The sequence below is a fragment of the Poecilia mexicana genome, unplaced genomic scaffold (genome assembly GCF_051168715.1).
Source record: "Poecilia mexicana isolate PSO_F unplaced genomic scaffold, ASM5116871v1 scaffold_7, whole genome shotgun sequence".
Classification (NCBI taxonomy): domain Eukaryota; kingdom Metazoa; phylum Chordata; class Actinopteri; order Cyprinodontiformes; family Poeciliidae; genus Poecilia; species Poecilia mexicana.
The window spans coordinates 21,738,764-21,765,162 of NW_028263376.1; the positions used below are offsets into that span (position 1 = coordinate 21,738,764).

Consider the following 26,399-nt stretch of genomic DNA (forward strand, 5'->3'; position numbering starts at 1 on the left):
GGCATGTGACCAAACTTCCAGTCAACGGGGTTTATTTTATCAAAGCAACATACATCTGCTCTGAAGAGTAGCAATGGAAAAACTTTGCTGCTCTAGTTCTCTCTCTGCTCTTATTTTCTTTTGATTCATTTTTCAAGGCCCTTTTGAAATGCTGCAGTTCCTGGCTAGGGCTGAAGTGAAAGTGGGAACGATGAGTGCTTTGTCCATGAAACTGGATGCTTCGTCTTTATGCCGTTTCACCTGAAGGCTGTGTTTATATGATCTGAGAAATCTGAGCTTTACTGTGGAGGGGGGGAGTGGCAGCAACAAAATGGGAACATGGCATGCAGATGAAGTAGGAGAAGCTATTAGCAGCGAATGTGAAGTGGTCCTGGGGGGGGAAGGGGTAAAAATACAGTAATGTTGTAAACAAAAAAATGGAATCTAATTTTTAGGCTATGAGAGCAAAGTGTTGATCATTTCACAATTACATTTTGCACGTCAAAAACTGAACCGTTTTACAGTACACAACAGGAAGAGAAGGGCAAAAACCACTACAAACAAAAAGCTTACATTTTTAAAAACAACAACAGGGTAGTTTTAGTCGGTGAAATCAACAAACATTGAAATGCACAAAATTGCATCATAAACCATCTTTTACCAAAAAATACCAAAACTATGTTTTGGGTTATTTTTAAAGCATAAACACAGAAAAGAGGATCAAAGGAATGCCACAGTAACATAATATGAATTAATAATCCTGTGATTCTGACAATCTATTTCTGATCTAAGATTCCACCATTAGATCACATCTGTTACTATCAACTCTAAACTCAACCACAGTCCAGCAGCCATTTTATAGTTTTGCCACAAATTTTCAATTTGATTGTGGTCTGAAAGTTTGCTCTAATGAGTCCCTAAAATAGAAAAGCACCCCCCGAAGCATGATACTGCCAATACCGCGTTTCAAAGTGAGGAAGTTGTACTCGGAGTAAACGGTACACACTTTGTGTCACTTTTCCACAACACATGTCTCCAAAGTTCAGTTTTGATCTCATCTTACAGAAGAATCTTTTTCTGATGAATCCTCTCCCTGTCTGCCCCGTCAGAAGGGCAGCCATTGTGTTGGTAGTTTTTTATAATGACACATTTTTTCTTAGTTTCAGATGATGTCCATAACCAGATATTTTATTACCAAACCCTGTTTTAAACTTCTCCATATCTTCTTCAGATAGTTTTTGAAGGCAACTGGCTGCACTGGATCTTTTGAAACCTTTCAGATGTGTTAAAAAAAAAAAAAAACATTTTTAACATTCATTCCCTTCATTCTGGATTACTTTGTGTTGGTTAGTCATGTGGAATCCAAAGGAAATACATCACAGCTTGTAGTTGTAAGAGGACAAAATGTAGAAAAGTCCCAAAGCATTGCACATGCAGCTGATAACGCCATCAAACCACACGGCTCAGCAGGTTCTACAGACATTTAGTTTATAGCAACTTTTAAAAGTAGCAGAATTTGACTCCTGTGCGAAGAATGCTAGCACCCACAAAAAAAAAAAAAAAAGTCACTTTAAAACACTCTGCTGCTCGTCATTAATACAGGCTTGTTCTCTCACACTTTTGGCTCACAGCTAAAATGCCCGAGTGAGAGCAGGGTTCAGTCAGCAAAATCTCATCCTGAAAGGGCAGAGTGGAAAACCTTCCGGTAAGATTCCCAGCTGTAAACGTGAGTCTGTGGTGCACTGAACCTGCCTCGCCAAGAACGTGATAAGCCGTGTGCACTCTGCGTCCTTAATTTTCATGAAATCCACGATTAAAAAGGGCTAATGGCAAAACAAAACGTGTCATTGAGTTTCCTCAGCTGTGCCACAGCGTCAGTCCTAAACAGCGGTAATTTACACAAAGCTTGATTAGGTTTAAATTGATTTGTGTGAAATGTATGAGGGGAGGGAAAAAAAAATCCTCTTTAGCAATTTTCTCCTCACTCTGGCAGCTCTTACTCTGGGGAAGCACAATGCCTACCCTTTTTTTAAATCAATTCCCAAACGATTTACAGTGTGGAGGGAGGTTGGGGGGTTGTATTTTCCCCATGACAGATTTCTTCTGTTTTGGTGTTTTTGTCACCAAAATATCTGAGACCATCTGAGAAACTTTCTATCAGACTAAAACAAATTAATTCAATACAAAATACAGTTTTCAACTTATTTCTTTATAAGATTAAAAAAAAATAGCATTCAAGTAACCTGGATTTATGTTAAAAAGTAATCGTTAAACAAGTGTAACATGTCAATAAAATAACAGAATTTAACAATGAAACACGGTGATGGTGTCCGTCATGGATTGAGGCTACTTCACTCTGAGTGTTTGGTAAAGGTTGATGTACATCACTAGGAAAAAATTCCCAAAGAAGCACACTCAAAGTTACACTTCTGGAAAACAGAAAAAAAAAAGAGTTTTGCAGTCATCCAGTCAAAGTATGAATTCAAATCTGATACAATGCTGAGGTGTGATTCTTACTAGGCATTTTATTCTCCAGAACTCCAATATGGCTGAATTAAAACAATTCTGTCAAGTAGAAGTGGATCAAAGCTCCTCAGGGATTCTGCAGAAGTGTTGCCAGTGGTTGACAGCATTTCTTTTTTGCTGCCAAGGGTTGGACAGTCAGTAAGTTGGTTTAGGGGATAATAACCGTTTCACACAGGGTCAAGTTTGTTATTAGTCTTTGATTTCTGACTGTATTTAAGTGTGATTTTTAAAAAAAGCAACAAAAGCAAATCGGTAAGTGTCACAAAAAGTGTTTCGCTTTATTTATGTCTAAGCTTCTTTCAAAAGTCCAGCAGAAGCTGCCTAACCCGGCTGGTCAGGTTCACTCAGTTAGCCCCTCATTGATCACCTCCACTGACAGCACAGTAAGCCGTGTGGAACAGTTTCCCTTCACTGCAGGATCAGCGCGGCAGGCTGACATCAGGGGCTGGAGCGGTCTGCCTGCTTTAATGGGGAGAATAAATTGAGTGTCATTTAAGCCCCCGTAACTGCTTTAATCATTTAGAAAGTGCAGTCACTCTCGAAAACCTACATGCCGCTACCTATTGATGGGGAAAACAGTCATTTTCACTTTTGCGTTTCGTCCCATTTTAACTGAAGGCGGCAGTTAATTAAAACTGGTTTGCAACAAACGTCTCCGATAACCCTCTGCCGAATTAGTCGGGCAGCCAGTGAGCTGGTTTGTTTGCTTCTTTGCACAATTCACTTGTTTACATGTTTTCTTTCTTCTTGCTCAGCCAGATGGTGCAGAAGACCAGCAGTCAGGGCTCCACAGAGGAACAGCTTTCAGCCATGCATGTGGGAGAAAATGCAAACGTCAAAATCGAGATTGTTTGGATGAGTCGTCTGTGGTTCACCAGATATCAAAAGACACAGTTAAAGCTTAACAGATTTCAATTAAAGGACCTTTTAAGCATGAAGTGAGGAGCGGTGAAACAGCTTTTGTATTATTTAGTGTTTCTTTTATGTGTTAAAGAGTTTCATTGATATGCAAGAGAAAAAAAAAATTACATACAACTCACTGGAGTTGGCATTTACAGCGCTGACCCACATGCTTCAGATCGGCTTCTGGGACAAATCCTAATGGATATTGATTCATTCTCATCCTATTAAAGCCTTCAGTGGACCACGGTTTTCTTCTCTTCCATTTATGCTCCTAAATTTTCTTAAATAGGTTAAACATCTGTGGAGTTTTCTGACCGTGAGTTTTGGGATCTGTGACTCGCATTTCCAATCACTTTAGCCTTGTGACACATTGATCCTTCGTGGTGGGAAATACACTGATCATCCTCAGTTTGTTTACTGGATGTAAGAAGTTGCTGACATTTTCAGTCTCCTCTTTTTATGAAGGTATTTGGAGGCAGAACTGAATAGATCACCGCTCTGCTTGGTGAAAAGCAACTGTAATAATGAGCACAAAGGATTTGGTTCATCATGTTTCCCGTTAAGTCGACTCATGAAATCAGGAGGAGTGATCAAATAGTGCCTTCTTGCACTTACTGCAGAAGTTTAGTTTGTCCTTTATGTTGTCTTTGGAAAAGCTCTGCACTGGTGGGAGAACTTTGTAGGAGGAAACTCCTAGATAACCCGAAGCATTTCTGCACAGTAACAGAAACTCTAACCTTGATGATCATACAAGCAGCTTTTGAAGCATATCAAAAATAACTGCATATTTATAAACTCTATTTCTAACTTTACTATAATAAATTAGGTGGAATTTTTTTTTGTCAGAGCAAAAGTACTGAGTTAAATAGGATTTTCACAGTTTTGCCAATAGTTATCCTTTAAATAATTGTGCATCTGATCACTTTGCCCAATAATCTCAAAACAGTGTAAATAACCACAAACCTAAAGCTGCAGAGTGTACATGGTTGGGTAAATCAGGGAAAAAAAAAAGTAAACTGGGACTTTCAGCCAGAAATTATTTCACCAAATCAATCCTATAGGATTTGTCTTATCTATACATTTCTTTGAGAGCATCAACCACCTGCTCCCCAAACTAAAAGGTGTAAATATGCATGAAAAAAACACATCCAAAATAAGCCACTTTGACAGCTGCACAGCTTAAGTGAACCCCATTTGATGTTATGCTGCCTTCCATATCATATCGTAGTGTACAGTGTGCTCACCTACATGAGATTGTGAAGCGGTTTTTGACACAGGCTGCTGCTGCGGGCATACAAATGAGCCTGGTGACTAACACCACAGCAGTTCAGGGGAAAGTCACAGAAAAATGGGAGACAGACGGGATCAGTGGCCGAAGGGTGTTACAGAACCTGGGTGATAAAAAGCATTCCGTCTCTTGATGTGTTTGTATAAATATACATATTTAGAGAGAGAGATTTATAGATAGATAACAGTGCAATTTATCCAAACAGCGGCAATTCACCGCAAACATCTCAAGGCACTTTAAGAAAAACAAACAGATCCAGTTTATATACAGAAATAAACTGAACATAATTCAGATTAAAGATGACTTGTAATAATTACTGTGCAATCATTGACATAAGCATAAATGCTAGAAACACTGCTAAACAGAATAGCATTTTGTTTGATATCATGTAGTACTAGGAATCTGAATTTTTCAGCTAACTCCGACGTCTGGATTAAATTACAAATATTTTTACCACAGTTCTGTTATTAAGATGAAACAAACATCTGGCTGGAAAAAAATTTGTGAAGAAAAGTTAAACTGTGGACAAATTTGATGACAAACTCCTGACATAAAAAGTAAAATCTTTAATTAGCAAAATCAAGCACATTCTCACACAAGCAAACAAGCTAATTTCAACAATGTGCCAAAAAGCTGCTCAGAGTTAAATGTAAGGCATGACATCAATCAGATATAAGAAAACATAAATAGAATATTTTGCCAATAATAATCATACCACCAAAATATGTCACATAAAACCAAGTCATACTTTAATGAATCAGCATTTCAAGAGTGCTAAAAGTTGTCATTCTTGAAATGCTGGGAAAAAAAATCCAAAACATTTATTTTTTCCCAACATGAGCCCACATCACATTTGAGTGGTTTTGTAAAGAGACATTTACTGCAGATAAATTGAATGATGCTTCACATTTTCAAATGTTTCACATTAAACAAAAAAAAAAAAAGAAGAGCTGCATTCACTGTGGCTCAAACATCAGAACAGTTATATAATAATTAAAAATGCCCAAGACAGAAATTAGACCAACTTCGTTGGTGTTCAACACATTTGGAGGGTTCGGCACCTTTCAGGACGGATTCAGTGGACGACGGTTATCAAAGCTACAACCAACAGAGGTCATTTTGTTCTCAAACAATATCAAGTTAGCTTGTTACTCGAAAATGGATAGGGTTGTTTTCCTGAGTTACTGACCTTCACGTGTCAATTATAAGCGGCACACAAGTTATCGGCTAACACAATATGCATCTTTTCAAGCTCAAACAAATGATTTGGTGTTCGAGCATTTTGCAAATACTTCAGTCATTAATGAAGAGAAGAAACACAACAAAAGAGCACGGTGTGTATTATTTCTACACCGCTCGATCTTCATACACAAACACCACGTCACACTTAACAGAAAACACACCAAGAAAAAGACAGAGCTTTGCAATCATTCTGCATTCAATTTAAATGATATATTCTTTTTTTTATTATTTGAAGTTTCTGTACCAACATTTGAAGGCAGATCTTCTGCAGCATCCCACAGCTTTCCTGCTGAGGGTTTGAGGCACATTCTTCATATATTAATGACCCGAGGTGTCGTGTCGAAGAACAGAGGACGTGAGCACGGCGCCCAATCAGGACTTGTAATCTGGAGAATAGAGCTGCGATCTGTATGTGCTGTTTGGACTAACTCTCGGCGTCATGCGGTTAAAAGAATTTGCTACGGGCGAGTCGAGACCTGAAAGAGTCAGAGAAACAAACTTAATGAAGCACACAAAACACAGAGGAGCAGGTTCTGCAGATGGGTGACAGAGTCAGAGATTAGACGGCAAAGTTGGACAATTAAAATACAAATGGATGGCATATATAACACATCAAAACATATTTATTGTAGAGGATGATGTTTTTCTAAAGCATTTTAATGAGTATGGTTTTAGAAAAATAAAAACAGATTACAAAAGACCAATTCAAATGTCATGGCTTATTGGAGGCTGCTGACTTGATTGTTACCCAGCAGTCACTGACACCCTGCACATGAAAGGGAAGCCACTTAAGACAACTGCTGAAGAATGTGACTGATCCTAGAATGCTGCATCAAAGCATATTAATGAAAGTTTAGTGGAAGGAAAAAAGTTTGGTACAAAATGGTGCACTAGTGTTAAGGATAACCACGTCCTTGAGAGGTTCCAATAGACTGGGATCAGTGTTTCAAGAGACATCACACACTGACCTGCAACCGCAGTCACAACTACAATCTCAGAAGCCGTTCATCTGGGTTCAAGGAATGAAAGAATGGGACTGTTGCTCAGTGGAACAAAGTCCTGCTTTCAGGTGAAAGAAAACACTGCTTTTCTTTCAGGAGTCAAAGTCACACAGTGTGAAGGAACATGTAGAGGAACACAATCCAATGTGACGGAGGTCCAGTGTGAAGTTTCCACAGTCGGTGATAATTTGAGGAGTAAATACAAACATGTCAATTCAGGCAAAGCAGAAAAAGAAGAGAGGTCCTAAACAAGTGTCAAGCGCACAATATGTGGACTTCAGTAGGCCAATGAGGTTTTCTAAAACAATCTTTTATTTGGTCTTATGCAATTTTCTATTTTTTGACAAACTTATTTTTTGCTGTTTTCATTTGCTGTAAGCCACAATCATTAATATTAAATTAGATAAACACTTCAAGGACATCAAACTGTATGCAACACATTTTTATGACATGTTTCTCCTTTTGAATCAAATAACTGAAAAAAAAAAAAAGAAAAAAAAGTCAGTCATATTATAATTTATTGAGATGATCCGGTTTGGCCATGATTAAATGCTTCTTTTCCAGCAATTTAATTTCTTCTTGATCCATTTACACAAGGTTGTACTGCAAAAGCTGCAGCCACTGGAAAACACTTGGACTCCATTTATTTAATAAAAACATCAACAAATATAGGTTGAGAAGGAACTACGCTGCCAAAAAGATAAACAGAAAACCTGTTCTTCCACCTGAGGGACAGTCAACCATAGCAAGCCAACAGCCAGCAAAGTCTGTCTGTAAAATAAAGCCTCCAATTGCTAAAACACACATATGTAGAGGTGGAACATACCACATATAGGCCTGTTGAACTGTTGTGAAGTAACTATTTTATACTTACAAGCTTTACAACTGATTTAAATACATACACTGCACCTTTATCCTATTCCACAGGATGAAACGTAGCTGCGTGTTTCATGTTACCCGTCAGTTTCAACTAAAGCCCCACCAGCTCGGCTGAAACTCCTTTTGTTTGTCTTGCTGGTGCAAAGCGTTTGAACGGACAACTCAGGAGCCAATCAATTAGTTAGTGATCAGAATTAGCCAATATCTTTTCGATCGGCTCAGCAGGTTGCATAAGGAAAAGGAAAAAAGAATTGGATTTGTTTTGTTTCTGTTTGTTAAATTAACCAAATGGAAAACTTCCCACTTTGCTTTCAAGCTGTAAACACATTGTGGCAGTTTCCTTTGTTAAAATTTAGAATAATGTGAGAGAGAAGTACTTTGAAACACAAACGAGGACATAATCCTGATATGAAAAGGAGAACCTTTGTTAGTTTGCTGATCTAAACTAATGTAACCAGTTTAGATCGGCTTGGGCAGAGCGGTGGCACCACTAGAAAATCAGCTGCTTGACAAATTATTTCTAATCCGATCTTTAACAGTTGTTGCCTGTTCTGTAGTGTAGCTGAACTTCACTGCTTTACTTCTCAGAGTAAAAGAATATTTCCTTTTCACAAATCCACTAAATACCAACGTCCCTGAAAATCTCTAATATTGCCAATGACGATGTGGAAACGCTTTAGAGTGAGTTCGCATTTCTCACCAATGAATCGAGACAAATGAACTGCTGTTTTATGGTGGATTCACCTGAATCGATTCGTTTTTGTAGGCGTTTGCTTCATATTGTGTGTGTTTCATACCTGTGAGGGGTGGAGGTGTTCTCTGGATGAAAGCCGGGTGATACGACTGCTCCTTTGGAGACAACAAAGAGTGCAGGACTGCCGGGGGAAAAAAAAAAAAGACATTAAAATTATTTCAGTTTTTCAAACAGGGTGAGTTTACATGAAAGGTGATGTTGCAGCTTTTGTAGAGTTCTATGCTTTCAGGGCAAAATTCACATTCAAGATGTGCAACATACCAGTGAGAATGAAAAAGAAAACATTGAATGCAAGCAGCTAAAAGGGAAAAATATTGGGTGGTTTTCAATCCCACAGTTTTGGATTTATATAAAAAAAACAAAAAAGCAAAAATAAAAAAAAAACCTGAGAAAAGAACAACACAAAATTAAAGGGAAAATTTCCGCTGATGAACTAAAGTAAAGAAGGATTGTATTGCAGAAAGTCCTTAGTTTGTTATTTTTAGTTAGATTTAATCTAAACCACACACAATGGCTTTTTGCTGAAAATAATGCATAATAAAACATAGCTAAAAAAAATACATTAGAAACATTTTTTATAAAACCAATTATTTAAACAATAAACGTAGCAAAAAAAAAAAAAACTGGTTATATGGTGGTACATAATTTAAAAAAAAACATTTTTCATGCTAAACGGAAAACAAAGTAGAACTACAAAGTAAAATAGGTTTTAATGAAAGGTTTATGTTTCAAATCGTTGGAGCACTTTTCAAACAAATAAACATTTATACACTATTTGATTATTTCTACTTTTAAAAGAAAAATATGGGTTTATTTTTCCACTTTTAATATTAGGTTAGAATGAGATTGAAGTGGCTCTTTTAACAGAACTGTTAAATCAAACATATCCTCATATTTGAATCTGCAGGTGCCAACAGGAAACTCATATCAGTGTGTGCAACACTGAAATAAGTAAAACCGCTTGGATGTAATATTTAGTGTGCAGGGACCTTTTTTTAAAGCTCTACTTTCCACAAACATCTGAATAGTTGGCCAGACTATGATCAACTTCCTTGGCCACACCTGACCCAGATCTTAATGACTCCTGTGCTAAAGCTCAGTGAGAATATTGGGGTCATTGCGATGAAGGAAAAGAGGGATTGGTGTGAGTTATTTCCATTTTATAGAATTGCAAAAGTCACCAATAACATTACAATTTTCTGTTTTCCAAACAATGTGCAGCTCTACAGGAAGGCATACAAAAATATTCCAAGAAAAAAAAAAAAAAATGAACTATAGATCTCTTGAGAACTTGAGTAAGTTTCTAACAAAATAATAAGATAAAAAGAGAAGGTGACCCTGAGGAGAACCTCGTGTGTATCGCTGATGTACTTCTGTTAATGCATGTGCTGCTGCCAATAAAACTGGCACATTCTGATTTTATCTTTACCAACAGAGTATGAAAAAACGCAGCCTGATGAAGGAGCATCTTGTACTCACATTGAGACACATACGTCAACATATACAGGCATTTCATCATTTAGAGGCAAAACAATCTGAAACATTGCGCCAAGCAGCCTCATTGCCTTCCAAGATGAAGAGGAGGGATGTCTGAGTGAATCAACAGTCTGATATAGATCCAATCCTTCAGCTAACCAGCTAATGAAGATCTGATTGATAGAGATATCCCACAGAAGGCAGGCAGCGTAGGAGGATTGTGAACACCTTTAACTTGATTTTCACTAAAATCAACCCTTTGAAGCAGCCATTTTCTCCGACTTGCCTTTTCCCAATTAAATTTAGATTATTTTCCTCTAATATTTGATGAGGCTAAAGCTAGCTCAGCTAATCTTTAGCTAAAGATGTAGCTAAAGATTAGACACTGAACACGTCATCAGGTCTTATTCTGTAGAAGTCTTTGACTAAAGACTAAAATACCACAAATGTTTAACTATTTGACTCCTTCAAAAGTTCCTCCACCTACAAAATCAATACTATGGAAACAAAAAAAGTGAGGTGACCCACCAATGATGATGATAGCTGTGCCCGCCAGCAGAGCGAACAAGGTGCAGAACATCATCTGGTAGCAGTTTATGAAGCTGTGGAAGGAGTTATCCTCTATGAAGCTAGGAGGAGCAGCTGCAGAAAGGAAGCAGAGAAGAGAGTCAAAGCGTTGATGAAAAGTTGAGAACATCAGACAAACATTGACTTGCTCTAGGAAATTGCACTAAAGTTTGTTAAAATGCTGCAGATGTGTGAAATTTCCAGTCCTGCATTTATTATCACTGACAAATTACATCAATATGTCCTCGTTTACCATAGGTCTAGTCAAGACAACTTCTTATTTAGAATAACTTATGCTTAACTTACTTACTGGGTTAAGTAAATATCTATCCATACATCCATCTTTTTTTAATGGTTGTGGAATAGTAAAAAGAACACTTTTTTCCAAAACCTCAACTTGGAAAAAGGGGCAGTCACACCCACACAGTAATAACCTGCAGCACATTAAGTCAAAATTTAATAGCCCATCAAATTTTGTATACAGCTCTGTAAAATTTAACGTCTGCTATATTTCCTGAGAGCTCACAAAAGAAAGAAAAAGTACATCCCTTGGCTTGTTACTCTGCAGATTAACATTTGCACAGAAACAGTGACTGACCTTGCTTGGCAGCGTTGGGATCATTAACATGAATAAAACTGACAGGGATGACCAAACTCTGGCCAGAAGAAGCACTGCTTATGTCGACAGAAGCTGAAACTGCTGAATGCAGGTCCATGGCGTTAACAATGTACTTCGTATAACTGGGGAATCCTTGCTGAACCTCCTTCTCGTAGACGACAAGACTGGGAGAAGTGGACGTCACCTAAAGGCAACAAAATGCGTTTACTCACATCTACATGTTGACATAGAGTAATATTGTGGTGCATGTTTCCCGAACCACTCCTGACCTCGATGGTGGACAGAACGGCGGGGGGGCCGTAAACTGTGAACTCAGCGGACGGGTGCAGGTTGGAGAGCAGCAGCTCGGTCTGGTCTGAGTAAAGTCCCGGCTCGATGGGCAGCTGGGTGCTGACCTGCTCTCCGGTGAAAACGTTGCCAACCAGGCCGGCCTTCACCAGCAGGTTGGTCATGGACACGCTAAGCAAACGGGTCTGTTGATTAGTCGTGGGCTGCAGGGTCATTGTGCATGTGTAGAATCCTGGAGCAAAAACAGGAACAAAAGCTCAACTAGTATTCATACCAGAAACTTTTTTTTGTCACTTTACACCTTTTGTTTTATTAGTATTTTATGATAGACTGATATAAAGTAGCAGTATAGGGAAATGAACATAGGTTTCTTTTTTTTTTTTAGCAAGTTAACACATTTATATTCAGTGATTTTTCATTTGATGTCCCTAAATAAAACTCATTGCAACTTCAGCCTTCGGAAGTCAAGTAATTAAAAAAACAAAGCCCATCCAAGTATAATTTTATCTAAAAGTCCAAGAAACGGCATACAAGTTTAAGCTTGTGACATGAAAAGATTCACTGACAAACTAAACACTGTAGTTTGTTCTAGAGTTTCTGGAGTTTTAACCTTTAACCTCAGGTTCTCAATCAAATGGTACATTTAGAAAGTCAGTAGAAAGCCATCGTATTGTACAGTGATACACACCCAATGGATCCAACAGCGATAAACAAGCAACAAGGGTGAGTCCCAAACCCCAAACACAATTACATCAGTGCTTTCAAGCAACATGGACTCTCCTTAGTTCGATACATCACTCGGACACCTTTTATGGCCTCTGTTAAATTCATTCCTTGGGCAATGCAGGTATTGATTAGGCCCTTGTAAACAGTATTTTCCCGTTCTCATAAAGTGCACAGACATTAACGCTGTTAAAGTTAGATTTAAATGTACTATTTCTATGTTTTAGAACAGAACACCAGAAAAAAAAAAAAAAAACACAAGAAATGAATGTGAACAGAGCAGAACGGACAATTATGAGAGGTTAAAGTGACATTATGGTCTTGTGAATAGATTTTCTGATCTGCTGCAAAACTGAGTGATGAGGTTAAGTCCGAAAGTTTCTAAAAACAACGAAATGCTGTAAAAACCAAATGATGGGCTTTAAGTGGCCAAAGAAAACCAAAAGCATCACCAAAATTAGAATCAGATATTTGAACCTTCTGTAATTTTATCCAACTAAGACTATTAACCTCAAATAAAAAAAAACAATGACTTCAAATGTAAAGTGCTCAAATGCGTCAGAAAACTGTATATTTGTGCAGTAACTCAAAAGAGAAAAATGTGCTTAGATGCTTCTTTAGTCATGAACCTACTTTGTGACCTGAATTCAGACGAGTCTTACCAATACTGGAGTCAAAGCTTGTGTGTGTTTTGAACACATCGTTGGTAGAGAAGTCGATAGTGTCGCTGCTGAAGCTGAGAAGGCAGCTGACAGATTTCTCTGGCTCAAGCTTTGCAATAGCTGCTATCTGGGTAGGTGAACAGGTTCCTGGAGGGTAAAGCAGAATGGCAAGCTGAAACTTACTGTTTATCAAAATACATAAAATAATAAAAAAAAAAGATTAAACAGTTTTTTGTTTATTACTTTTGAGAAGGTGACTGTTTCTAGATTCCAGTTTGGCTGAAACATTTTAGCTTATTTGCTCTTCACACTGTTTATTTTTATGTAGCCAAAGCTAAAACATAACTGAACACTTAGATTTACTATAAACCAAAGTAGCTAAATCCAGAAACATTTTAGTAGCAAATTCATCTTGCTCGCCATTTTCTTTTACTCTTTACCGATGAGGTTGGTTCCCCTCTCTCTGGTAGTAAGAAGAACTTTTGTCTCCTTTCCAGACCTGACAGGTGAAGGTTGAGCCATAGCGGCCGTTGTAGTAGGCGCTTCCACAATTACCTACAGAGTAACAAACACAGAAAATAATGTCAAGCTGGAAGATTTACAATGTGTGTGTTTGGAAGGGAGAAGCTAATTTCCCTGCTTTCCCCATTTCATACTTTTGTAGCTTTGATCACACTTTACGCTTACACTTTTAGGTCAGGAGAGAAAACAGAAATAACTGCAACAATGATGGGAAAATAAAGAAAAAACTGGCAAAAAAGACACCAACATGACCGTGCATTGACATTTTACTTATTTACTATAACATTGTCAATACTTATCCTCACCCATTGTTTCAACCAGCTTTGTGTTTGACCAAGCAAAGCATGTTAAAAGACACCCACAACCCCAAATTCATCTTTAAGTAAACATTAGTTTTTCCATTGTGTACACTCTGTTCAGTCTTACTCTCCACGGCTCAAAAGTGGGTTCAACCATGACGGAGACGTTGTTTTTCTGGAGACCATTAAAAAAAAGTGTACAACTTAAGCATTTTCCCCAAAAATGTCCCCCTGGATTTGAACCAATAATATTGTGTTCTGGGTCGTGTTGTAGTTTGAGACATAAAATTGAATTTCTGTTTGGATCGCCGGCCAGAACGGTTCCAGTTTCAGTCACAAAAACCTGTGTGTGAGGTGTCCAATTTGTTTATAACCCCTCAAGCACAATTTTTCTGTTTTAAGGTTAAAAAATTAGGAGGGTTTTGTTTTATTTTTCTATGGCTATTATTTTCTATTAATAACTCATTTTAATACTTTACTATTAGGAGAAATGCACTGATGCACAATGATTAAGTAAAAGGGTATGAAATAGTTAATTCAGGGGTACAAAAACATAAATAGGTTGAAACAGTATGGCAAAAAATGTGCGTACACACTGACAAACAGGCAAACTGTTTCCCTCTCTCTTCTCTTTTTACTGGATGTAAAACCTAGTGCGGGTGATGTGAAAATAAAATTCCTATCACAAGAATTTGGGCTGTTTATTGTGGTAATAAAAATGATTCAAAAGTATGTATAACTTTATTTTGGTAACTGCACAGCTGTCACTGCAGTCTCAGCTCCACAAACAAAAATGCTGCTCCTTAAAAAAAGTAATTTTGAAAGAGGCTTCTTCAGGACACCAGTGAAATAAAGTGTGATTCTTATCAATAAGCTACTAATGATCATATTTTTGAATATACTGATGTTGAGTTATGTTCTCGTGGAGCCAACAAATAAACCCAGAAAATACTGACAGCATTTTTAACTCTCACATATCATTCATTTCAATCTGTCAATATGACAAATCATAATTCTTATGACATTTTTTTACGAGCAATAACCAGCTTCAACCACCTCTTTGACAGAAATGCTATCTGTAACTGTTCAGTTGAGTCTCATGAGCTATTCAAGAAAATCTCAACACAAAATATCACCATGTTTCATTCTACCAATGTATTTGTATCTATTCGCATTTGTTTTGAATTGCTGGCTGAGTTGAATTCACAAGAAAATGAAGTAAAAAGGTTGAAAACTGAGACACAGCAAATTATTCTTGTCTTCACAATTACTCTTGTCCAGTACGAGTCAAGAACAATTTTTTTATGCACTGAACTTTTGCTTTAATGGATGAAGAATAAACTTTATAGGTCTTAAAACATGCACATTAATTTTTTAAAACTATATTTACTGTGTGATGAAGAATGATTCATGTATCTCCAAAGGAAACTTGTAGTTGTGCAATTTGCTCAAATCTTCCTTAATGAGAGATAAACAACACACAATTTACCTCTCTGTAGGTTTTCAAAACGCCAGATATCTCATAGAACACAGTCGCTACTCCAGATTCTCTGGCTACAGCTGCCCCGCTTTTAGGGTCCACTTGGAGAACACCATCTGCAGAGGAACTCCATGTGCCAGGAGCTCCTAAAAAGATGGCAAGAAAATAATCTGTTGCAAATATCGGGTAGTAAATGACGATTCTATACAGCATGAAATGACAAAGTATTAAGTTATGTAGCTGAAAAACGATAAAAAAAATAAAATAAAAAAATGGTGTAGAAAAAAGATTTGGGGAAAACTGTAAATATAACAGAAAAACAAAAGAGTATAGATATAAACTGACAGTTTCTAAATGTTACGTTGGTACATTTGTACAAATGTTTTGGAGCAATTTATGGTACACTTACCATCTGGGTTTGTTAACTTGGCTTGAAAGCAGACCACATCACCCACAACCAGTTTATTGGCTTCATCCATATGGATAGCATGATCAACAGGAAGTGGAACGTAGTCTGCCACGCCCATGTTTTCATTATCCCACAGTGCCAGAAGTGTGAGACCTACGTTGACCGTTCTCACTGTCACTGAGTGGTTAGTGGGGCCCACTCCCAGCTGGACCAGATCATCCCTGAGAGAAAGCACAGAGCCACAGTAGGTGATGGGCACAAAGTAACAAGAACATGAGTTTGTTGTAAAAAGCATGCAACTCCATATATTTCCAGCTACTTGGCTATTTTTAATGTGCAAGAATGCTCTGAAAAATACAAATTAAAATAAAATTTGCACATTGGGATGAATCTGTAATGTCTGTTATAAAAATAGTTTAAGGACCATGTCTGTCTGTCTCTCTCTCGCTCTCTCTCTCTCTCTCTCTCTTTATATATATATATATATATATATATACACACATACACACACATACTGTAAAAGAAAACCTCTAACCTGATCAATACAGCTGCTTGCTATTCTAAATTTATAGGCATGTTTATTGGCTTATTTTCTTTTTTTAACTTTAGGATGTTGATTCATTTTCTCTACACTTAGAAATACATCTTATATTTTGTCACAAGTCTCATTTTTCAAAAAGGCAAAACTGTTTAAACCTCAGATATTGAAACCTGTTGGTTCTTCCGAGACTCTGCAGGATTTAATCAGAGGTCAGTGTTCACAGATCCCACACCATTAGGTCTTTAAAACATAGTTTCCAACTCTTGCTCTAAAATTATCTCATGGACTGGAAAACAATGTAGCAGAGTAACAACGTATCAATTTATTGAGCAGGATGGTGAGGGAGTCGCCTCCCCTGAAAGAGCAGCAACTCTACTCCGTGTTCAGTGCCTCTATTAATTTAGGTTCCTTCCTCAGGAGAAAATCTGAGGTGAGGTTACTGGTCGAGTTTGGAAAATTAATGTCAACTCCTCATGGAGGCAGCTGAAACACTCTGAGGTGACCTTAGGAACTGTTATCAGACTGAACATACAAAAGACTAAAGTGTAAGAGTATCACTAACTATTCAGAAGAAAAATAATTGAAATGTAAATGACCAGCTGCTCTGTTAAGCTGCGTTTTTCTTCAGTGTGCCGTCTAATTTAGCTCTGAAACAGTTTGAAAGATTATTTTCCCTCACATGAATAATCAATTAGTAGATATGTAGTACAGGGCCAGAATTGGCCAATTTTTAGCTTGATTGGAGAGAGGCCTGTCGCGATAAACGATCAATCAATTAATCGCACGATAAATTAAATCTATCGACCTCATTTTAATTATCGGCTTTATCGTCTCTTCCTGCCTTTTTTTTTTTTTCTTTCTGTTGATGAAACTGAATGAAAAAAGGATCAACTCCGGTGCTCTCCACTGATCCCCCTTTCCTCATTTCCTTACTGTAACCTCCAGTGCACACGATACGGGTTGTCGGCCGATTGTCGGCCCATTTTCAAAACCTCAGACCACCACACATGATTTCTATTATGCCGACAGAAATCCTAGGCATAACGGTACGATCAGGTTCGATTGTGCTGTGTGGTGTCCAGCCACACAGCCATTATTTTGGACTTGTAGCACAAAATAATGGCTACAAGTCCAGTTAACTCATTTTAAAATCGGGCATTAATCAATGCTTTACTAGAATCTACCTGTGATGCATGTGGCTAGAGTCAGCGTTAAGTCCTGACTGAATGAAAATCATAACCTATTTATGTCACGTTAACAAAGAACAGCCGAAAACTTACGGGGTTTATCAACTGCGGTACCAATCTGGCTTCAACTCAACTCCTCCCCTTGTCATTTCTATATTCTTTGCACGAAATGTCATAAATCTTAATGTTGTTTCCACATATCATCTCCAATGTCCACTGGACTTCATGTCAGCTGTTTGGGATTCCCCTCCTTAATTTCCCCTCAGAAAGCAAGAGGAGAATCCGTGCTTTCTGATTAGCTACCTGTCACATTCAGCATTAAGCTCCCAGTCGGGGAAAACCCCTGATTTAGATCAGAGCGGCCACGATGGTCTAAATCACACTGCAGGATGATCAGCTACAAAATCACCAGTGACAATCTTAGAACAGCCAATGTTCTAAGATTGTCATAAGGGAAAATATGGGCAAAAAATTATGTAGTGTGAACTACTGCATTAGGTAGTCGGATGTGCCCATCGTCTCTATTTAAATCAAGTGATTACTGAAGGGCAATATACAGATTTCATAATCTGCATGCACTCTTTTGGTTGAATGCAGTATTTATTTCCACCTTGACTTTATGTTGTTTAGTTTTTATTTAAGTACGTTTTTTTGTTAATGGAGACTGAGAATCCATTTTATTTTTGTTTTTGGTTGTTTTGTTTATTTAGTTTATCAGTTCCAGTGTTAAGTGTTCTTTTGAAAATAAAGTTTATCTATCTATGGCAATAAATCGCATGCATTATTACGTCATTTCCATTAAATCAGTGTCAAAAGGTCTTGAAACAATATTATCGTAATAATTTTTTAGACAATTAATCGCTCAGCAAAATTTGTTATCGTGACAGGCCTAATTGGGGACAGACCAGTCAGAACTAAAAAAAAAAGAAAAAAAAAAAGAAATGTTTTTCTGCTCAGTGACTGCATCATTATACTCTCTTCCAGTTGGTAGTTACAACACCCTTTGGTGTGGATGTTGTGACAGAGTGAAGAGGACTTTAATTAGCCATTTTCAGTAACAAGTGTTTAAAATCTAGTCAGCAGAAGCACACATAGTGTTGAAAGCAAATTAACAGGAAACCTTTTCCACAACATATGGAGACATGTCTGCAGTTCAGTGTGCAAAACAACAAGATTACAGCAGAGAGAAAATATTAACAGAGTTTCTCTATTTTTTTCTATTTATTGTTTTAGGGTCATCGTCACTGCATGATGCTTCCACCACCACATTTCAACATGAAGATTGTGTGTTGAGGGTAATATGCAATCTTAGTTTTCCACGGTAAATAGCACTGTACATCTAGGCAGAAACATGGAGACCAAAAAATAATAATTATATGAAGTTTGTGATTGCAACATGATAATATATGACAGAGACCAAGAGATATAAGTACTCCAGCACGCAAGCACTGCCGACTCCTCGTTAAAACATTGTAGTTGGCATAGAGTCAGTGTAAAAAGCTGAACTTCTTAAGGTCACAGACCATTAAACAATATTTTGTCCCATCCTACTTTGCAAGTGTGCAGGATTACAGGATGAAAATCCTGTAGTATGTGTTCCCCTACACACTAAAAGTAACACTGCTCCCTCCTGTGTTCTGCACTGGTCATAGACTACTTTCATGATACACATGAAACACATGAAAGTAGTACACGTGCTTTACGGTATTAAAAGCAGGATAATGTTAATCTCAGAAAGCAGAATGAAAAACAATAAAAGACAACACTGAAAAGCAAATTTCTAAAAAAAATAACTTGATTTATGTGTCCAGCAGAAGAAGGAAAGTTAACTTTGACAACCTTTGTCATTTGAATCATTTTTCTCTGGCTTCAAGACTAATGTGATCATTTTTCAAACTCTGTCAAAAAGTTTTAATTTGGGATGTCAAGTTAAGAGATGACTGACCTGTTTGTAGAAAATGTAAGCTGGGAGTTTGAGCTGTGCATGGCCTCTCCAGTGCTGGCATGAAAGTGGACAGTGAAGGTGAGCAGGACTCCCAGAGGAAAGGCGCTCAGGCCCTCTCTAGTGAGCGTGTTCAGCACCGGACTGGCACTGAAGCGAACGTAGGACACAGGAACCACCTGAGGAATCAAATAAAAGAGGTTGGTGTTGCAGTCAGTCGGAGCTGACAGCTGTCACTTCAAAAGCTTGGGAACAAAAAGGGAAGCCACATAAATAGGAGGCTCATATTTCTCAGCAGTGTGAATGTTTTTTTGTTCTTTTTTTTATTCTTGTTCAGCAGTTTTTAGCACTGTTCAATAAAAGATTATCTGAAACCTTTCAGCACAGATTTAGTGTTAAAAAGTTTAAAACGTTTCTGCAAGTTAAAAAAAAAAAAAGAAAATACAAAGAAAATATTTTTTGACCTACTTATTTAAAGAACACAACACAATAGAGCTACCCTTACATTTTAACTGCTACAAGGTCCTTTAAAAAATCATTGATTTAGCCAAAACAACTTTTATCCCAAGCAGTTATCATCCTAAATCTCTGATACAGATGAATGCCATCACCATGAAAGGCTACTCTCCAAAGAAATATCTGAATGCCTGTAAATATCTGTCTCAGAACCTCTGGGATTAATAATTATTTTTTCTAATTTATAAGTTGAAATATTTTACTTAATGATTAACTACCTTCATACAGTGAATAACATGTTCAACTCTGAAGGTGAGCGTGCCTTTTTATGAACAGAATGACTCCATGTTGGAACCTCGAGTACAAAGCAGCAACTGCTGGCATGAGATTATATTTAATCTAAAATGATAAATTATTTGCATTCCTGGCCGTTTACTCACAGAATGTGGAGTGGGGAAAAAATAAATAAAAGAAGATTTTGATTATTGGCTAACAAGCACCAAGTGAACACATGAGTCAAGCAAGTGGGCCTCTGATTGGCTGATCAGGCCCTCCTAACAGCTCCTTCCCAGGAAGTTGTTGGTTCCTGGAGGAGCTCTTTACATGCAAGTGGGAAAGTTTTGCCCAACCGACTCAAAGCCAAATGGGATCAAGATTCCAGATTCTATCATTTTTGGTTGGGCTGTTTGCTTTGCTACATTCATCAATTTTTTGTGTTTATCCTGCAGGTTTGCTTTGTTTTTTCTTGCAAGTCTCATTGACGATCAGCATCAGTGATGACAAAACTGAATCAAAAAGTGCTTCAACAAATAACAGTTTAAGGGTGATCACCATTATGCAAGCAGATATTGTAGATTTTAATATGATTAATTTTTCACTTTTATGTCATAGTGTTTAATTGATTTATTAATGTTCTATTTTATCAAAATACCCATGACAGCTTATGGTTCTCCCACAGCATAACCATTAAGCCTCTGGCAATAAGCAATTAATCAATTAATTGCATGATTAATTAAAATGGGCTCCATAATTTCCGTTCTATTTATTAAGATTTTTTTTAAGAGCAATTTTATTTACAGAGACATCATAATCACACACAACTTGGCTTAAGTTGTGTGATTTTTAGTTTTTATTTATTGTGTTAAATTTTCAATATTTAAAGTATCCAACTCCAGTGTGGAGTGTTCTGGACAAAATTAAAGTTTATTAGTGTTTGAGAGGGCAAACTTCCATTATAAGGCCATTATCAATATATTACTTCAAAATGGCCTCAAAAAAACAATATCAACACAATCGTTACCAGTCAAATAAGTTTTTTGTTTTTATTATTTCTAAAAAAGATAAATATTAAAATCAAGATTTATAAATTTAAGCCTTTAAAACCTTGTTGAATTTTTGGCAGGCAGTTAGATGGATTTCAACATTACTCTCCAAAGGCTAGAGGTTACAAAAGCAAAAATCCTAAAAATCATTTTGTGCAACTAACTGAGCTGACCTTCACAGTGAGGATGAGAGTTTGATTGACACCAAAAATCTCCTGCGAGGTGACCAGTAGAGAGCACATCCCAGTGAGAGAACCAGATGAGAGGAGGCCCTTATTGTCAACTTGAGCAACAACAAGCTGGTCGGGGCAATCCAGCATCCGGTAGGAGAGCACACCCACCCCATCCCTGTTAGACACAGGGAAAAAACAAAAAACAAAACAAAAAACAACCACATCATGTTTCTATGACGTTATGCATTTATAAATAATGCACTAAACACACTGTGCAACAAGAACAGATGACTCACCTGTTAGTTTGGAGCTTGAGGGCAGAGTTTGGAGCCATCAGGATCTCCTCGGCTTCCACTTGAGGATGAAGCACGTGTAGCTTGTCATAGACCTTGATTAAAGAAGAGCGTTAAAACTCAAATTATTAGAGGACCTTTGATGTTTCTGCACTAGTGACATGTCATGGTTTATTACAGCCGGAAGCCAGATGCATTCAGCTCCAACTAATCTGCAGTGTTATCTCTTCAAAGATCCTTCAAACCTCTGCATTTTCAATATTCTGCTGTCACAAAGAAAGCTTTCAACATTATAAAGCAGCAGGGAGCATAGTGGCGACGAGCAGAGAGGTGCATAAAACAGGTTTAAATTATTTATAATGCTGGTGCTGAGATGAAAGATGAACAGTTCTTACACAAGATTACCCCCCGTATGCGTCGCCACCGTACCTGGATCTGGATCTCATCTCTGAGCTCCAAAACATTTCCCTCCAGCTGCTGAGCATTTGGGTCAGAAACTCTGAGAACCACCTTCAGCCCGGTCCGGCCTCTTGTTCTCCCCGTCACCGTCATGCCAAAGTTATGCTCTGGCTGAAGTTCAACATTAGCCTGAAGAAGACAGAGATCATCAGAAGAATGGCAAAAATAGCAGCAAATCTAATAAAAAAGACAACAGCGATGAGAAAAGAGGAGCAAGACGGAGGCTATTAATGAGGAAGCGGCTGGGCTGAGCGGTACAGGGTTCTAGAAACTCCACCATAAGAGAGACAACATTATCTTAATTTAATCAGAAAAAAGGATCAAAGAGAAGACAGTGCCCAAAATAGATATGGTTCAACAACAGAAACAGCATGTGACAGCAGAACAAAGTTAACTGGCGCATTTCCTCAGCTCATAATAGGACAAAAGCTACATAATATATTTAGCAATTGGAATTTAACATTTAAATAGAATTAAACAGTTAAAGATTTAGTCATGTTGGCTAAAAGTCCACAATTTGCCGATTAACAGTAAAAGGTATCAAATTGGGGTCAGAAGTGGCTACAAATGTTGCTAATATGGGTTCTTATTAATGGATTTGAATCTCTCTCAGCTAAGGGTGCAACAATTAAACGTACATTTCTGAACATGAGAATTTTCTCCAATTTAGTTCAAATTTAGACATATAGGCTCAACCATATACACAAGTCATTTGTTGCGGAGAACATGGAAACTTTTTTCACCCAAAAAGCTGCTGTGTACCGAACCAAACTAACAGGGCTGTACTGGATGTTTTTGGTATAAATACATGTAGAATTAAGAGTCCGATTCTCAGTCCAACTCATTCCAGCATCTTCTAGTTTATGGCAGGTTTTCTTGTTTTTTTTAGAATCACTTAGGTTGTTTACTCATTCAACCCTGGCAAGAAAACAGTTCAAACAAAATAATTAATGAATGAATGTCGATGAGTGCATATTTCATATTCAGCACTAGTAACTGTTGTGTGGATAGTAGATAAAACAACTCAATAAATTAAGCAGTATGAGAAAGAGCAGAAATGTGAAGATTTATTTTACATGTTGGAAAAAGTGAACAAAGTGCAACCTTATTCAATCCCACCCCCCTTCATCCATAACATAAAATTAATAGCAGGGTTTCTCCAGTGTATTATGAGCCTGGCGGGCAACCAGGCTAAGCATTATTTGTTTATTAGGTTGTTTTTAATACCACTAACAGCGATAGCAAAGACGGGTTAAAGAGTCTCTTTGGTGAAATGATTGGAAGTACAAAGGCAACATATTGCGGTCAGCCTCCATAATCACTGACTCTTCACCGGTCTGTATGCCAACAACTTCAGGAAATGAAAAGTCACAAATAATCAAAAAATATTGAACACTTTCATTAGGATGAAACAACTGAAGTGTTTAGGTAATGTTGTTAATAATGTCTTCCAATAATGCATAATTACCTTGTCATATGTTTAAGTTTCCTCTCAACTTTAAACATTTTTTAACTCAAAAACACAGTAGGGTGGAGAATGACTACCCTACTACCAAGCTTTGCAAGTTTTCTGGGGGAAACCCTGAACAATTATTTTCTTTAAACCAGATCTGAACCAGCATTTTTAGATAAAAGAAAAGAAAGAAATACCTCAGTGTGCCTGGAGTGGACATCCAGAATGTCTCGCTTAGTGGTAGACCAAGAAAAAGTGAGACTAGGTACAACACTGCCAAAGGAGAAGGGCGTCTGGCTATTGGTCAGCCCCATCACATATACTGGCATCTACACACACACACACAAATATAGATGATATTTGAATTTTATAACAAAGAACCTCAGAAAGTTGTAAAGAGTACTTAGAGAAAGAACCAAATATAAACATAAACAAAAATAATCATACTTGTGCTCCAGTCTTTATTCTTGTAACTGGTGCTCTGATTCGAATGGCCGACAGAATAACAACTTCGACCTCTACTTGATCCTACAGTCAAAGGAAAATTAGATTTAAAGCTAAAGGTGAGAAATGCATACACAGCTCAATCCACTACCATTTACCTGAGATATGACCACAAGCTTCCCAGTCTCAGCATCAACAGCTTGGACCAATCCTGTCACTGTAACATTCCCAACAGAGACTCCCCTAACGTGGCCCACAGTATTAACAGAAGCGATTTCCTCATCAGAAATGGAAAACAGGATGTTGGATTGAGGCTGAGGACCACCCTCAGATGTGATCTATCAATGGCAACAAGAGTGAAAAGAGAATGAATAGCTCATTTGGAGTAATCAGGGCCAGGCCTGTTGAAACATAAATGTTTAAAATTCCAGCTGTAGAGATGCAAAACATCCTGCAATGCAGAAGTAAGATTTTCAGCACCTAGGAGGCCACATAGTAAACATCTTTTTTAATTGGTGATGAAGTGAAAAAAACGCAATTAGTGACGTCAAGGTAAAGATGAGTAATTCTGAAAGATAAATGGTGAGAAACTCGCTTCGCAAGATGAACCGGTGCCATGTTTCCATTTTACCACACCTACCTGCATCATTGCTCCAATTAACAGAGTCATTTTCCTGGGAATAAGCTTGAAAGGCGGAAACACCTATAAAAAGCAGTGAAATGTTACTTCTTTTAACATCCACCGGAAAAAAAAAAAAATATGAACCTGCTTTCTGAAAATTATACCTCAATTTGCTGTGGTGCTGAGGCTATTTTTCTCCCGTTTTTATCCACAACAACAGCTGACAGGGTGGTCTGACCGATGGAGAGTCCTTTCACCCGGAACACTGCCGTGTCACTTTCTGTCAGCTCTGCTAAAGGACTGCAGGGAGAGTTATAGAAATGTAGCCATTGCTAATTGTTTCATATAAATAACGTTTCTAATTACTTACGTCAGAGAAACTATTACAGAGGCTGCCTTGAGTTTCAATTTCATGGATTGGAAATAGCTGGCTGAGAAGGGCTTCCTGTTATCGTCCAACACTCTGACATAAGCTTTAACAAATTTGCCAATCTGCACCTGTAATCAAGATGAATTACAATTATGAGGAGGGACAAAATACTGGTGCAAAGAATCTGCATGTAGTTTAGGACAAGGTGACATGGAGACCATTAAACCATATTTAATCTCCACACATCAGTGGTTCCCTTCATGGTACTTGTGGTAATGATAATAAAGATAATGTGGTGTAGCAGGGCTTTGATGCTAAAATGATAAAAGAGTTCAACTGACCTTGTCAACTACTCTGACATTAACCTCCAGGATGTCAGAAACATGAACTATTGTTTTGGCAGGCGCTGGAAAAGCCAGACAAAGATCGTGAACCATCACAGAAACTGTCCCTGTACGGACCGGAGAAACCTGGACAAAGACAAGAAAATAGTTCATGTAGAAGAACAATCATTCTGCAGGCAAAGGTGCAGTTATATTTCAGATTATATGCAGGGAAGTAATGGTTAACGCCACCAGTTTTGCATTGTCCGGCTGCAGACAACTTGCCATGAACGCAGTGCAGATGTTTCTTACCCGAGCTTCGCCTTGCGCCTCTTGGAGCACCACATCCACAATCCCCTTCACGCTGGTGTTCATAAAAAAGTGCCCTGAACCTTCTTGCATAGTCAGATCCAACTGCAGGACAAAACACAGTAAAACATTAAGAACATAGTTCTATAATATCGAAAGTTTTTATGCTTTTCAGTCACACAGATTAACCTGTAAGTGACATAAGAGAGGATTCCTGCAGACACTCACATTTTACAAAACCTTTTACTGACCATGAGATATCCCACACACCTATATAAGAATACTAATTTTCTATGACTTAATATTCTGGACTTGATTTTTACTTAAAAACTACATTTACTTTGTTGCAATTTGAATATAATGACACAAGCTTGTGATACAAAACTTTAATTGCAATGACATTTTGGGCTCTGCTGGAGGGTCATTCCTGTTAAAAAGCAAAATGTTCCCCTCTACTATCGCCACATGCTTGCTATGATCCAATTAGTAGAGGTTTGCTGCAGACATAATACGTAATCAGTCCTGTGTTATACATAGGATCTTGCTGTACTGAGTGTAATTGAATCTAATCCATCTATGATTGAATTGAACAGATATGAATTTGATTCTGTGTATTTCTGTACAGCTGGAATTAAAATGAACCAGTTTTTCTAATAATGTGCCTCGAGATGACATTTATTAACTACTGCTAAGTAAAATATATCTGTATGTATGTATCTGATATTAGCAGCACCTTGTGAGTTTAGTGGATGCAAAGAAAACAATGTTTGAATCACTGAAACATAATTACACCTACAGTGACTAAGATTTTACTGATGAATCCAGATTGATTTCCTAAATAGCTATAGGCTAATAACTTCATACTGAACACAGCAGTCACTGTTGAAA

At 37.6% G+C, this 26,399-nt stretch overlaps 1 protein-coding gene across 1 annotated transcript in view; it reads right to left on the minus strand.

The window, feature by feature from the left end:
• Positions 1–5,247: 5,247 nt before the first annotated feature.
• nup210 (nucleoporin 210) overlaps positions 5,248–26,399 on the minus strand; it is a 32,668-nt gene continuing 11,516 nt past the window's right edge. The window contains exons 20-40 of the mRNA XM_014997148.2: positions 25,515–25,616; positions 25,221–25,349; positions 24,880–25,007; positions 24,674–24,809; positions 24,528–24,590; positions 24,046–24,225; positions 23,891–23,971; positions 23,641–23,772; positions 21,961–22,119; positions 21,535–21,626; positions 21,239–21,413; positions 19,291–19,466; positions 15,618–15,838; positions 15,218–15,354; positions 13,348–13,462; positions 12,908–13,054; positions 11,504–11,754; positions 11,214–11,418; positions 10,577–10,690; positions 8,616–8,693; positions 5,248–6,414 (exon numbers count right to left, since the gene is read on the minus strand). Coding sequence (XP_014852634.2) covers positions 6,311–6,414; positions 8,616–8,693; positions 10,577–10,690; positions 11,214–11,418; positions 11,504–11,754; positions 12,908–13,054; positions 13,348–13,462; positions 15,218–15,354; positions 15,618–15,838; positions 19,291–19,466; positions 21,239–21,413; positions 21,535–21,626; positions 21,961–22,119; positions 23,641–23,772; positions 23,891–23,971; positions 24,046–24,225; positions 24,528–24,590; positions 24,674–24,809; positions 24,880–25,007; positions 25,221–25,349; positions 25,515–25,616 — 2,925 coding nt within the window. The 3' untranslated portion in view covers positions 5,248–6,310. The remainder of the gene's footprint in view (positions 6,415–8,615; positions 8,694–10,576; positions 10,691–11,213; positions 11,419–11,503; positions 11,755–12,907; positions 13,055–13,347; positions 13,463–15,217; positions 15,355–15,617; positions 15,839–19,290; positions 19,467–21,238; positions 21,414–21,534; positions 21,627–21,960; positions 22,120–23,640; positions 23,773–23,890; positions 23,972–24,045; positions 24,226–24,527; positions 24,591–24,673; positions 24,810–24,879; positions 25,008–25,220; positions 25,350–25,514; positions 25,617–26,399) is intronic.